General features: G+C 34.3%; 1 protein-coding gene across 2 annotated transcripts in view; it reads right to left on the reverse strand.

The window, feature by feature from the left end:
* The window catches only part of golim4a (golgi integral membrane protein 4a), a 115,153-nt gene that overhangs the window by 27,299 nt on the left and 75,318 nt on the right, over positions 1-12,536 (reverse strand). Inside the window, exons 7-10 of one of the 2 annotated variants that reach the window (XM_039757069.1) lie at positions 11,863-11,946; positions 6,562-6,732; positions 5,529-5,924; positions 3,241-3,479 (exon numbers count right to left, since the gene is read on the reverse strand). In XM_039757069.1, the coding sequence (XP_039613003.1) occupies positions 3,241-3,479; positions 5,529-5,924; positions 6,562-6,732; positions 11,863-11,946 (890 nt within the window). The remainder of the gene's footprint in view (positions 1-3,240; positions 3,480-5,528; positions 5,925-6,561; positions 6,733-11,862; positions 11,947-12,536) is intronic. The other variant, XM_039757076.1, reaches the window with a different exon arrangement.

The following is a 12,536-nucleotide window of genomic DNA, read 5'->3' on the forward strand; positions in this document are numbered from 1 at the left end:
CGATCTACAATACATACTTTAGCATAGACAAGCGGTGGCGCAATTGTAGAGTCTTAAGCCTCTAACGCCGACATTCGAGGTTCGATTCCCGAGAGGGATGTACTGACTATGTCGCGCTACCGATTCATTTTACCTTCCCATCTCCTTGGTTTGGGACGTATGAAAAATATTAGGTTAACGAGAATCATGTTACGTTATTTTTAAAATTTTCCCTTTCTTAGCACAAGCACAGTTGAGAAGCTTCGATGCATGTACTCCATAACGCGTTAAAAATAACGATTTAATCACACTTTCAATTCCAAGCAAGCGGGAACTTTTGTCAATGCATGATTTCCTGGTACATCCATTACACTGATGCACACATCACAGCTACAAAAATGTTAGAGTCGGAATAAAGCGCGTTCCTACGACTGATCATTTCGACTACCCGAAGCCTTGATAAAAGCATGGTTTTGTGCACACTGAAAAGCAAGCAAAATTAGATGCATTACAGAAAGCGGACTTTGTGGCTCTTACTGGGGATCATTGGACTTCCGTGACCGTTAGTAATTCTAAATACATCTAATTACAAAATGTTCAATGATCACACTGTTTTAGCCTAATGTACAAAATAATTTTGGCTAATGTTACTCAGAGTTTAAAGATAAGCTGGTCAAATTACCTTTTATGTTTCTGACTTATTTTTTAAGAAGAAAAACTGCACTTTATGGTGAAATTTTGGTTATTATTATTTAAAGACAATACTATTCTGAAAATGTACTTAAAGTACTTAAACTACCACTTTATTTTTAAGTCTGCCCAATTTTAACCAGGGATGATATTTTTGTTTCTGTTTTGAATTCAAATGCAGTTTAAAAGCTTTTTTTTCAGAAATTAAAACAGCTTCAGTTTACAATATTCATGTCCATGTCTATTATTTGATTCTGTCGCCCACTAAAACCGTTTTAAATAAAAAAAAATTTGCGATTTGGGGCAAATTTACGTGTGCGATTACATACGATTAATCAAGATTAATTCTTACACAGCCTCTAATTAATTGGATTAATTTTTTTAATCGAGTCCCACCCCTAATATATATATATGTGGATATGTATATATATGTGTATATACAGTATATATGTAGATATGTATATGTTGTATATACAGTATGTATATATATATGTGTGTGTGTATATATACAGTATGTGTATATATGTATATGTATATATATGTATGTGTGTATATGTATGTATATATATATAACTGTATATATATATGTGTATATATATATATATGTTTATATGTATATATATATGTTTATATATGTGTCAATCATGTTACGTTATTATTAAAATGTTTCCTTTTCTTTTTACTTCTCAGCTGCCAATCGCAGCTATTTTATATATATATATATATATATATATATATATATATATATATATATATATATATATATATATATAGATAGATATGACAACAACACTCATATCAATGACAAAACAATTACATTAACAATCATCTTACGTTATTTTTAAAATGTTTGCTTTTCTTTTCATAACTTCTTTAACACACTACTTCTCCGCCAGTAGCTGGTATTCTGCTAGTATATATATATATATATATATATATATATATATATATATATATATATATATATACTACTTCGTGGAAATATATTTATCGCGGTAGAGTCTGGAACGGATTAACTGCGATAAACAAGGGTTTACTGTATAACTGTGCGGAGAATATTTATAAACAGAGAGGGAAAGTTTCTAAGGGCTTAAAATATATAAAAATAACAATACAAACATATGGTTACTTCTTCGCGTATTTTCACCTATCATGGTGGAGTCTGCAATGCAACTCCCGCGATCGAGGACGGATTACTGTGTGTGTATATATATATATATATATATATATATATATGTGTGGAAGCCCAAGGCAAAGCCTCAGAAGCTGCTATATAAACACACATACAGGTCAGATCCCGTTATAGCAAATACCGAAGTAATGAAATTTTCAAAATAACCAATACATCTTGTTGGCCTGGACAAACATTCATGCAACATCATGTTTAATGGATTTAATTGTAATGAAATTATATTTCAGTATAATGAACATTTTTTTGATCAAAAATGGCCACCAAAGATGATAATCCGTTACAAAAAATACTTAATTTTGCGCCTATACTATTGCAGAGTCCCGGGAAACCTGCAACATGCACTCTCTTTCTTGTTAGACCAAATGAAAGTAACAGTCTGTTGCAAAACTTCTGCTCTTGGGTAGTCTCAGCAAGGCTCAGCAGAGAGTGTAGGCACATCATCATATAGGTTTAGCCAAATTCTGAGTCAGTGTTACAATGAGCGTCCACGTGGGTAGTTATGTGCGGATATTGTAGTGCTTCTGAAAGTTTTCTGTGCAATGAGACCAGAAACAGCATCAGTTTACACTGAAAGAAAAAGTTTAATTTTCAAGTAAAATATTTTTGGCAATATAAGAAGCTTTTTTTTTTTGTTTTTATACAGGTATTGTCAAGCTTGGGTCCCAGAGTTGTATGTAAGACAGAAAGGCGAGTCCAGGTTTCCAAGGAAAATGCAGGTACTTGATTACTGTAAAGGGAAGGCAGGTACAATCTGGAGTACTCAAACATATAAGAGCTGCAACATGGGGGTAGACAACCTGCTTTAGCACTCATCTTCATATTAGAAGAACACCAACCGCTCGGAATCACTGCTGTGCAAGACCAGGAGAGTGCAAGAAAGAGCATGGTAAAGCCCAGTGTTAAAGGTTCCAAGCATCATGTGACAAGCACGTTACATGTTAAGCCTGATCCCGCAGAGGAGAACTAATTACTTTGTCTAGCTTCTGATAATTTTGCTCATCTCTCACTTTATTTTCATACATTTGCTACTCAAAATGTTCTTCTCTGGCATAATACCGAAAGTAAAAATATAATAGTATGGTTCTGTAAGAGTGCATAAAAATGTTTTACCTTTGGCAAATGTGGCTGTCATTCTACTGCTGGAACTGTAATTTATGCAAATAAACTGTATAATAATATTAAAATTTTGGTTTCATAATTGCCACAAATTTCTCTTTAGTTAAAAAGCTGCTATATATTAAAATACCATTTTCTAGTGTTAAAACTCTGCTTTCATTCACCTTGAACAGTTTTAAAGATTACAGTTGTATAGAATAAATGTCTACATAAGTTGCATTTTTTTTTATCATGGAAAGGAGTATAATAAATAAATAAATAACCTGATTTGCTGCTGTTGCCTGAAGATACGCTCCTTGTGTTCTGCCTCCATCTGAAGCTGCTCCTCTCTTTCTCTTAACTGTTGTTGTCTTTCGGCATGCTCTCTAAGCCTCTGTCGATGGAGGTTTTCTTGGTGCTCCCTAAGTCTCCGGGCCTCTTCTGCTCTCTCTGCTGCCAGGCGCTGCTGCTCTAGCTGTTCCTCAAAAGCAGATTTCAAATGAGGTTGACCATGGAGCTGCTCCTAAAACATAAATGGTAATCGTTTCTGAATATACAACAAAAAGAAAATGAAACATTAAATGTTAGATTTCTACAGGTTATGAAATTATTTTAATTACCGTCAGTTCCTATTTATTGCTTCTAATAAAATGTTTTTAAAAAAAGATACAATATACCTATGTATATTATTTATTTCATAATTTGTTTTTTTAAAGACAGTATAGCAATGTTTTAGAAATCAGTTGAATACATGACTACCAGTAGAGGGCAACATAAATCTATTTTTGTGATGATACAGTAACTAATGATAGCCACAAAATCCTGATCATGTCTTTGTGCATTTTATTTATTTATTTTAAACCAAGTCCTTAAGGATTTCCAACTAAACACTGGAATGATTGAATAATCAAATATCAAAATTGCACATGTTTTGTGAGTATTATAGATTCACATTCACAAACTCAACCATTATTAGTCTTTTTTCATTAATTGAATAAATTATTTCAAATCTTCTATAACGGAGAATTAAACAACCTCATAATTTAGCTTTGTTAGTGTTTCTTCCTGCTAATTACTTTCATCTTTAATAACAATTTAAACAGCAGAAATATGCATTTGTACTGCTAATAAATGATATCAAGTTGGGAGTACCAAAACACCTATAGGGTGGTCCTGATCTAAGAAAACAATACAAGACAAAAGATTTGCTATTCGACTGACAACTGTCTCCCCGCCATTTTGGAATGCAGGGCAGGTGCAGCCATCTATTAGCAACAAAAATAATTTTTTGTGAATTCTCTGTATAATAAACTTAATAAGTTATAGCGTAATTAAAATTGCATAATCAGATCTGGACCACCCTGTACATGAATATCATTCTTAACTGGAAACAGAAAAAAAACACTTTTCTAGCAGTATTCTAACTTACTTTACCAGTCAAAAATATCTCTTTATTTGCTTTCTGATCAGAACAGCAGCGATTCATGAGAAAATAATAATCTTCCCATTATGACATTTTGTAAAAACAAACATTGCTTTATCTTTCTACTTAGCATCTCATACCCACAACTTACCATTCTGAAGATGTAACTTATTATTTTACACTTCCAGAAAGATTATTCTTATACTTATTTCATGTACTCATTACTCCCTTTTTCTCTTGATCAAGTGCCTTATACTCGTTACATTTATCATGAACACAGCTATACTTTTCTGAAGAAATGGAAAAGCTAATCAAAAGATGTAAAATTTAAACAAGGTGTATTTTTCACAATGCATTCTTTAACAATTGCCCTAAACACAAAATATGAGAAACTTAATTATAATGCACAGAAGAGTTACAGTGTTATCTTCAATAACACTGATGATGTAACAGCATCATTATTAAAAAGTTACTTTATAAAGCTCTGTTTTTCACCTATGAACAGCATTAATGCATTACACACTGTACACAACATAATGCAAAGTATTTTGAGATGGTTTCACCTTGAAAAAAATGTTTATACTGTAACACCTGTGCAATAATTTAACCAAGTAAACTCCTCAGAAAATGTGTCTTTTTTCTCAATTACATGTTAGCTTTTTGCTTTGTGCTCTTCCACAACCATAACCCATTGTCTATAGGGAAGGAGCAAAAGCTTTAGATTCATTAAAAATTTCGATCTCCGGTTTCTGACAGATCTCCCGATACCAAAAACATCAATATCTTAATGATGGGTCTGTGTAATAGTTTTTTGAGGATGGTCTAGAGCTAAAATGGCTAGATGGAAAAATACCAAACTCTAAACTTAAGCCTTTTATGAGATAACGATGTGCTGATTAGTTTTTGAGCCAAATCATACAAGAGAAAGATGCACTCTAGAGGAACCTTCAAATACCGTAATTCTGCAATTAATTTTGAATTCTTCTCGTCAATTGCCATCATAATGACCTGTTTTATGTTTAGAAAGATCAGCATCAGAGCAGTAAATAATTACTGAAAAGCTTTAGAATAGTCCAGATAACTTGGTTCCTAGGGGGCATTGCCTACTGACATTCACGTCCAAATTTTTTAATTTTACAGATTTTGTACCTTCACTGTTTCTTTTTCTTCAATTTCATTGTTATCATCATGAGGAGATTCTGTTTTAGGGATAGGCCCATGCATTTCTTTCAGGTGTGGCTTGTGCTCTTGTGCCTCCAGCTCATTATCCTCCTCTCCCTCTTGGTGCTGCTCAGTTTCTTCTTCCAGATGTTCTGCCTGCCCAGCTTGCTCCATTTCTTCCTCTGCCAGCTCCTGACGTTGCTCTTCCTCTACTTTTGGAGCTTCTTGTCCTCTGATCTGGTCTTTCATTTTCTCTTTGGGAGAGTTTTGCTCATTCTGATGTAGGTTATCGTGGACTTCTGGTTCCTCCATATGTTTCTGGTAGTCATTTGCTTGTTCAGCCCTGTTCAGTGACTGGGAATGTTTTTGATGGTCCACAAGAACCTTTGGAGATAATAAAACAATGAGAGAATAAACAAATGATGAGAAAGACCAAACATTATTTATATCAAATGGTGTTCTCTATTATTTAAATACTACATATAAAATTACAGTGCAGGATAAAATGGAAAAATACTGTTGTCAAATAAGAGTAGTCTCAATTATAAAACCACAAGTGGTGGTGCCATTGAAACCTGAAGCAGCTAAAATTAGAACATTTTCATGGGAATGCATGAATGTCCTTGTCAGTCTGGGGTAATCAAGATGTTTGCTCAATATAATAAACACCACTGCAATACCAAGACAGAGAAAAAAATGAATCCCTATAGAATATGGACATCCTTAAGTTCTACTCCCTCTGCATTACTCTCAGGAAACACAACACAAATATTCCATCTTTCAAGACTCAGTGTTTTGAAGAAAGATATCATGAATAGGTTTACATAACAAAAACAACTTAAAAGGAAAACCTGGTTTAGTGATCATAGTGCAGCAAAACTGAAAGTACAACATTAAACAAAACAGCATCTTAAGATGATTGATAGCTTTTAATATATCATAGAAGGCTCCCTTATATAACTTGCTAGTCTTTAAAACGTTTGTAATGACTTCATTTATAACATTAAAGTTGAAAGGACACCTGAGGAGTTTCAGTGTCATGTCTTCCTTCCTCGGCAATTCTTCGATGTTCATCAGTTATGATTTTTTCCTTAGCTTCATTAGTGTCCAAATGATCACCGTGCTCTGGATTTCTAAAACTTGGAATTTTATTCAGTGTGTCTTTAAGTTGTTTGAATTCACCCAGCTGTATCTACAATAAAATGAACCACATCAACATAAAGACAGCATAGCTAAGAATTAAAGTAGTTTAGGTATACTTTATAAAAGAAAACTCAAATATTACAAAAATGTATCCACATGGAGGCTTTTATTTGTTATTCAAATGTATTCCTCTGTGGTGTATTAAATAAAACTTCCAAGAGAAAATTGTACTTGTAAGTTATATAAAACGTTTTTAACTAGAGTGTTTTTAATTAAAAGTAAATATTTACCCTACAGAAGACAGTTCATTAATCAACAATGATGTATAAGATTCATAGTGTAAAGGAATACTTTGTTACAAAAAAATAAAAAAGGTGTTAATGTTGGATTGTAGAATTAAAAAATTTGTTGATTCAAATGGAATTTGACACTGTATTTACACATTATCTTTATTATAAATTTAAAATATATTTTTTTTATTTTCCAATTTACAAGAACATACAGGTAAAATTCTGTTGCAACGAAATTTTCATTATAAATGAAGTATTTTTATGGTCCGAACAGTTTACCCATATGACACAAGTTTATAGAAATCTCGTTACTACGAAATACATTCTGCAGATACTTTCATTATAACGAAGTGCCCAAAAGACCTTGAAATGCCTGAATGAATCATCTACAGGGCAGTTCTGTGGTATCACCTCAGTTGTGCACTACGATCCCCAAACAGAAACACTGTCATTTTTTTTTTTCTTTCTTTGAAATTTCCTTATACTGTTTTTTTTACTGTTTTTGATTTCGGTGGTTTTCATTGATACCTTTTGCTTATTGCTTGTCAACATTTGAAAAATATCCATTGGAATATAACTCATTGTCACCCTCCTATAGAAATGACAGAAACGAAAAAACGATAACAGTTGTGGCGAGCGGCTGGGGGCGGTACCCAGCTGGGATGCCCGGAAGGACCGAAGGAGGGATTACGCCTCCTCTGGACCACAAAGGGGGTGACCTCCCTGGTGGCTATGGGGACCACGGAAGAGAAGCATCGAAGCTCGACCCTATGGGGGCCCATGATCACCGCCAGAGGACCCCCCAAATGCCTGAAGAGCCCTGGACATCAGCACTTCTGCCATACCCGGAGGTGCTGGGGGAACGATTACCAAGGACGCTGGAAGACATTCGTTGAGAGTCACCTGGAGCATGTCCGGGTGAATATAAAAGGGGCCTCCTCCCTCCATTCACAAGCTGGGGTCGGCTGGAAGAGGACGAAGCCTGAAGGAGAGGAATGGAGGCAGTGAAGGAAAGGCATAATTGAGGAAGACCTGGACTTGAAGGGTGATTTGGTACGGGAGTACTGGGGTTGTGTGCATTTGTAAATATGGAACTTATAAATAAATGTGTGTTGGTTGGTGAACCATCGGTGTCCGCCTGTCTGTGTCTAGGTCAGTCGCCACACAGTTCATATTAGAAAAAAAACTTCAAATTTTTGCAGCTTTCGATTGTGACAAAAAGAAAAAAAGATGTTACCAGTGAATTCGGAATTTTGCCATCGACACTGTCAACTTCCTTGAAAGACGAGCAAAAAAAGAAGAAAAAATCTAGGGTTGCAAATGCATACGAAATGCTGCATTTAAGGACGCCGAAAAAGCCGTTTTTATGTGGTTCAGTGATGCTCGTTCAAGAAACATTCCTATTAATGCGGTACTCATTCAACAAAATGTAAGGCTTCCAAACTCTCTTGGTACCTCCCCCAACTGGACAACACGCCAAAGACCGTCCCGAAGTGCAGTCACCGCATCTGTGGAAGACTGTTTATCTGTTGCCAAGGCAACAGCAGGCTCACAGCTCTGATGCAACTCGGCACTGAAGCAAACAGAAAAGATCTCGATGGGTGATACAAGGAACATTGTAAGTGCAGGGAACAGTATTACTTGGCCACTAATCTGGTCACAACCCTGCTTGGCTGCTGTGAAAGCGTATAGGAGAGTGGTAGATCAAGTTATACAATAAATAACCATGTTGTTCATGTTTCAAGCTGAATAAAGCTGGTTTTGTTGAAGTACTCACACTCAACCTAGTGTTTTGGGGTGTAAGACAAGGACTTATAGCGCGCCTACGATCTTTTAGGATTCACTTCTGGGGCTCTTCACTGCAGTGCTATGAGCCTGCTGTTGCCCTGCCCTGGCAACGGACAAACAAACAATCTTCCACAGACGCACTTCAGCATGACGTTCCCGTTGGGGGGTGAGGGGGTAGAAGGATCCCAAAAGAGTTCGGAAACCTCACAATATGAAGAAAAAGAAAAGGATGATTCAGCTTCTGATTGATAACTGTGCTGCCCACAACATGATTCCACATTTAGATAATGTTTGAGTTGAATTCCTCCCACCCAATTGCACAGCAGTGTTTCAGCCATTGGATTTGGGCATCATTCGCACCCTGAAAGTGTATTATCGCAAGGAAATGCAGAGAAAAATTCTCGTCAACATATCTTGTAGACAGGAAAAGATTAAAATTAATGCAAAATAAGTTATTGAAATGATTGCAAATGCCTGGATGCAAGTTAAAGAAAGCACTATAGCAACAATATAGATTCTCATTACAACGAAATATTTTTTAGGTCCCTTGCAGTTCGTTGTAATTGAATTTTACCTATATTTTCACGTGCACTCAATTGAATTTAGGGTTGTACGAAACCAGAAACAGACCCTGACAGAGTGCCAGTGCATTTTAATGCTTATATAGAATCTGTGATCAGTCTAAAATGCATGTCTTAAGGGGGAGAAAACCCTACACAGGAAGAACGTGTAAGTTCCACATACAAAATGATTAGGGTAACCCAGGCTTCATAATGGCACTAAGTAGTGCGTCACCATGTCAGCCCATATAACAATAAATTATGTAAAATATTACTTGTAAAGCAAGTGATGAAATGTTATTGGTTATAAATATAAAATAAATTAGTTTTATCTTATTAGAAATATTTGCAGATTTATATTATGAATAAAAAACAACTAGACACTTGATTGTGTAGACAAGCAAAAATTAAAAAAGACACTAATAGATGAAAAATAGAACGAAAAAGTCTAATGAAAGCATCTGACAAAACGTAATGCTGAGAATGTAGCACTAGAAAAGATGATCTGGGGGAAGAACTCTGAGGTAAGTTTTATCGAACTGAAAAAGGTTATTGATATTCAAGAGGTTACATTATCTACAAAATATCGGTGATGATAGACTTCCTAGCTTATGCTTAGCATGATTTTTAAAATTTTATGGATACCATTTATAATCAGTACATAATAGAACTGAGACAATTGCTATAATGAATACATGATCATGTCAAAAACAATTATAATATTTTTTAAATTTATGTATATACTTCAGAGAAAAAAAAAAGTCAAAGACAACCCAGAGATCTCCCAAGGTGAAACACAGGCATGCAATAAACTAACAGCGTTAGTCAGAATGTTAGTAGAAGTCTTCGGCAGCGGGTGCAAACAGCAAGGTTACATCCTGATCCTCTGTCAAAGCAAGCATGCAGCACCATTGGAAACTGAACTGTCAATAAAGAGAACAAAATATAGTTGGTTCAGTCAGAGCTTGAGCATTCCAAGTTATCTGTCTCTTAATTTGGATTTACTTATAGCTGCGACAAAGAATTTTTTTAAAAAAATGATGGAAGTTGCAAAAGCACAGTCACAATCTGTTCATTTTGCTGTTCCTCAGATAAAACATGTGCAAGGTGGCTGAGAAGTAAGAACATCACTGAAAATGTAAATTGACTTCAAATAACTTAGCAATTATATACAGCACCTAATGAAAAATTCCACCTGCCAAAAACAAAATCAATAGAAACTTGCATTCATACATCACATAAACATACAGTCAACACCTGGTCCTGTCCATTCATAAGGCTGTGCTTAGGGGAGTACTATTCAATGCTATGAGCCAACCTTCATATGGAACCACTGATGCTGCAAAAACATTTTGCTTTTTCCTTCCCACAGTTTTCTAAATGTACCAGGTATATGCAAGACAATTTTGTTTGCTTCAGCAACCTGTTTCAAATTACTAAAGGTAAAAAAACAAATGTAATTCAGGTATTAAGATCTTTTAAAAGGTTGTTTTAAAAAAAAAAAAAGAAAAAACTTGAGAAAAAGGAATGGAAGACTGCCTACAGTAAAAACACAAAAAGTGTACAGAGCACTCAAGATATAGTGTTAAATGGATTTTATTAAAATGAGTAGTAGTTTATAATTTTTAATGTAAAATGTTGGCTTATTAGTGGGCTAATTAATGTGTTCTGCCTGTATTATCAGTATCAATAAGGGTTTTAGTTTGTCACAAATTTTAGAAATCTGCTTGCTTTGGTCACAACATTCACTAAACATGACATTTGTAAGCTTTAGCTACAAGTACCCTTGACACTTACAAGCAGTACTTTTATTTGTTCCCTATTGTCTTAAAAGTGTGTATTAATAATGAGATTTAGGTATGAAGGAAATTAACCATGAAGTAGGTAAAAGAACACCATTTCCACTTGTGAGTTCCTTGGAGCATACACTTCTTTGTAAATATTGTACAAAAAAAGTAAGAAAAGAGACAGTATAGTTTGTTTTTGCAAAAAAAAAAAGTAATATATAATCTGTATCTTTTTTGATGCATTAGAATAAGAGCAAAATTAGCCATCCAATTAAATTAAGTCAAACAATATTTTTCAACAGATATATGAAACCTGCTATGAATGGAGTTTGAGATAAATGAGATAATAAATTTAAAATGAAATAACATTTTAACATTAGTTTAAAGGCTCATATGTTTGTTGAAATCATAAAAGAAAAAGGTTTTGTGCTCTACTGTTCAGCCATAACACATTTTTTGCAATATTAGAGGGATGCCACTCGTTCCAATAAATACATCATGGAGCACAAGGTCAAGAGTCAGTGAAAGCATAAATTGATATTTCCCTTCAAACTGAGAGACAGATACAATTAAAAGTTTATTATTTAAAATGGCTTTCTGAGAATTTCCAGTTACATGCAAGCATGCTCTCCTCTCCTTCATGCAGTTATGCAGCATTTTAAAAACCACGTATTGCACAGTAAACAAGCATTAAAGAATTGTGTCCTTATTTGGTTAACAATACATGAAGGGAAACAGATTTTTTTTTTCAGACCTGTGCAGCAGCCAGTGCACTCTTGTGGTCTTCTAAAGTCACAGCAAGTTGATCATGTCGAGTTTTTAAATCCTTATGCTGTTGCTATATTGAAAAAATTAATTCATGTAAAGAGAAATTACCAGTGGTCCAACATGGTGAATGTATCCTAGAGCTTACCCTTTTCAGGAAGAAGTAAAATAGAGGAATTTCGTGTCTTGTTATAGTAGGCATCAGTAAATGATGGTTTTCTTTAACTAAAGTCCATTAATGTGCTACAAAAAATTTATCTATAGCGACTTTTTTTAAAAATGAACAAACAAAAATAACACAACAAAGAACATTAATATGCAGGTTAAAATATGCCAATGATTACATGTTATTTTCATTTGTGAAGTTAAATCAGACCATTGAAATGTGCACATAATGGCTGCCCTCTTAAAGAATAATAGCTATGAAAATTCAAAGAATAGCTTTGAAAATATATCATGAAATACAAGTAAATCCTAAATTTAACAAATTACTATTTTTACTTTATTATGTCATTTACTTCAGTCCATGATATACAATTTAAACACACACACACTTTATATATTTTTCCTCTGATGATGACACCTGGTAGGTTGTGGAAAGCTCAGGAATAAGAAACTATTTTAAGATATGCAACTCATTTTTTTTTTCTTTGTGGAGCTTTG

This window comes from Polypterus senegalus, chromosome 1 (genome assembly GCF_016835505.1).
Source record: "Polypterus senegalus isolate Bchr_013 chromosome 1, ASM1683550v1, whole genome shotgun sequence".
Lineage (NCBI taxonomy): Eukaryota > Metazoa > Chordata > Cladistia > Polypteriformes > Polypteridae > Polypterus > Polypterus senegalus.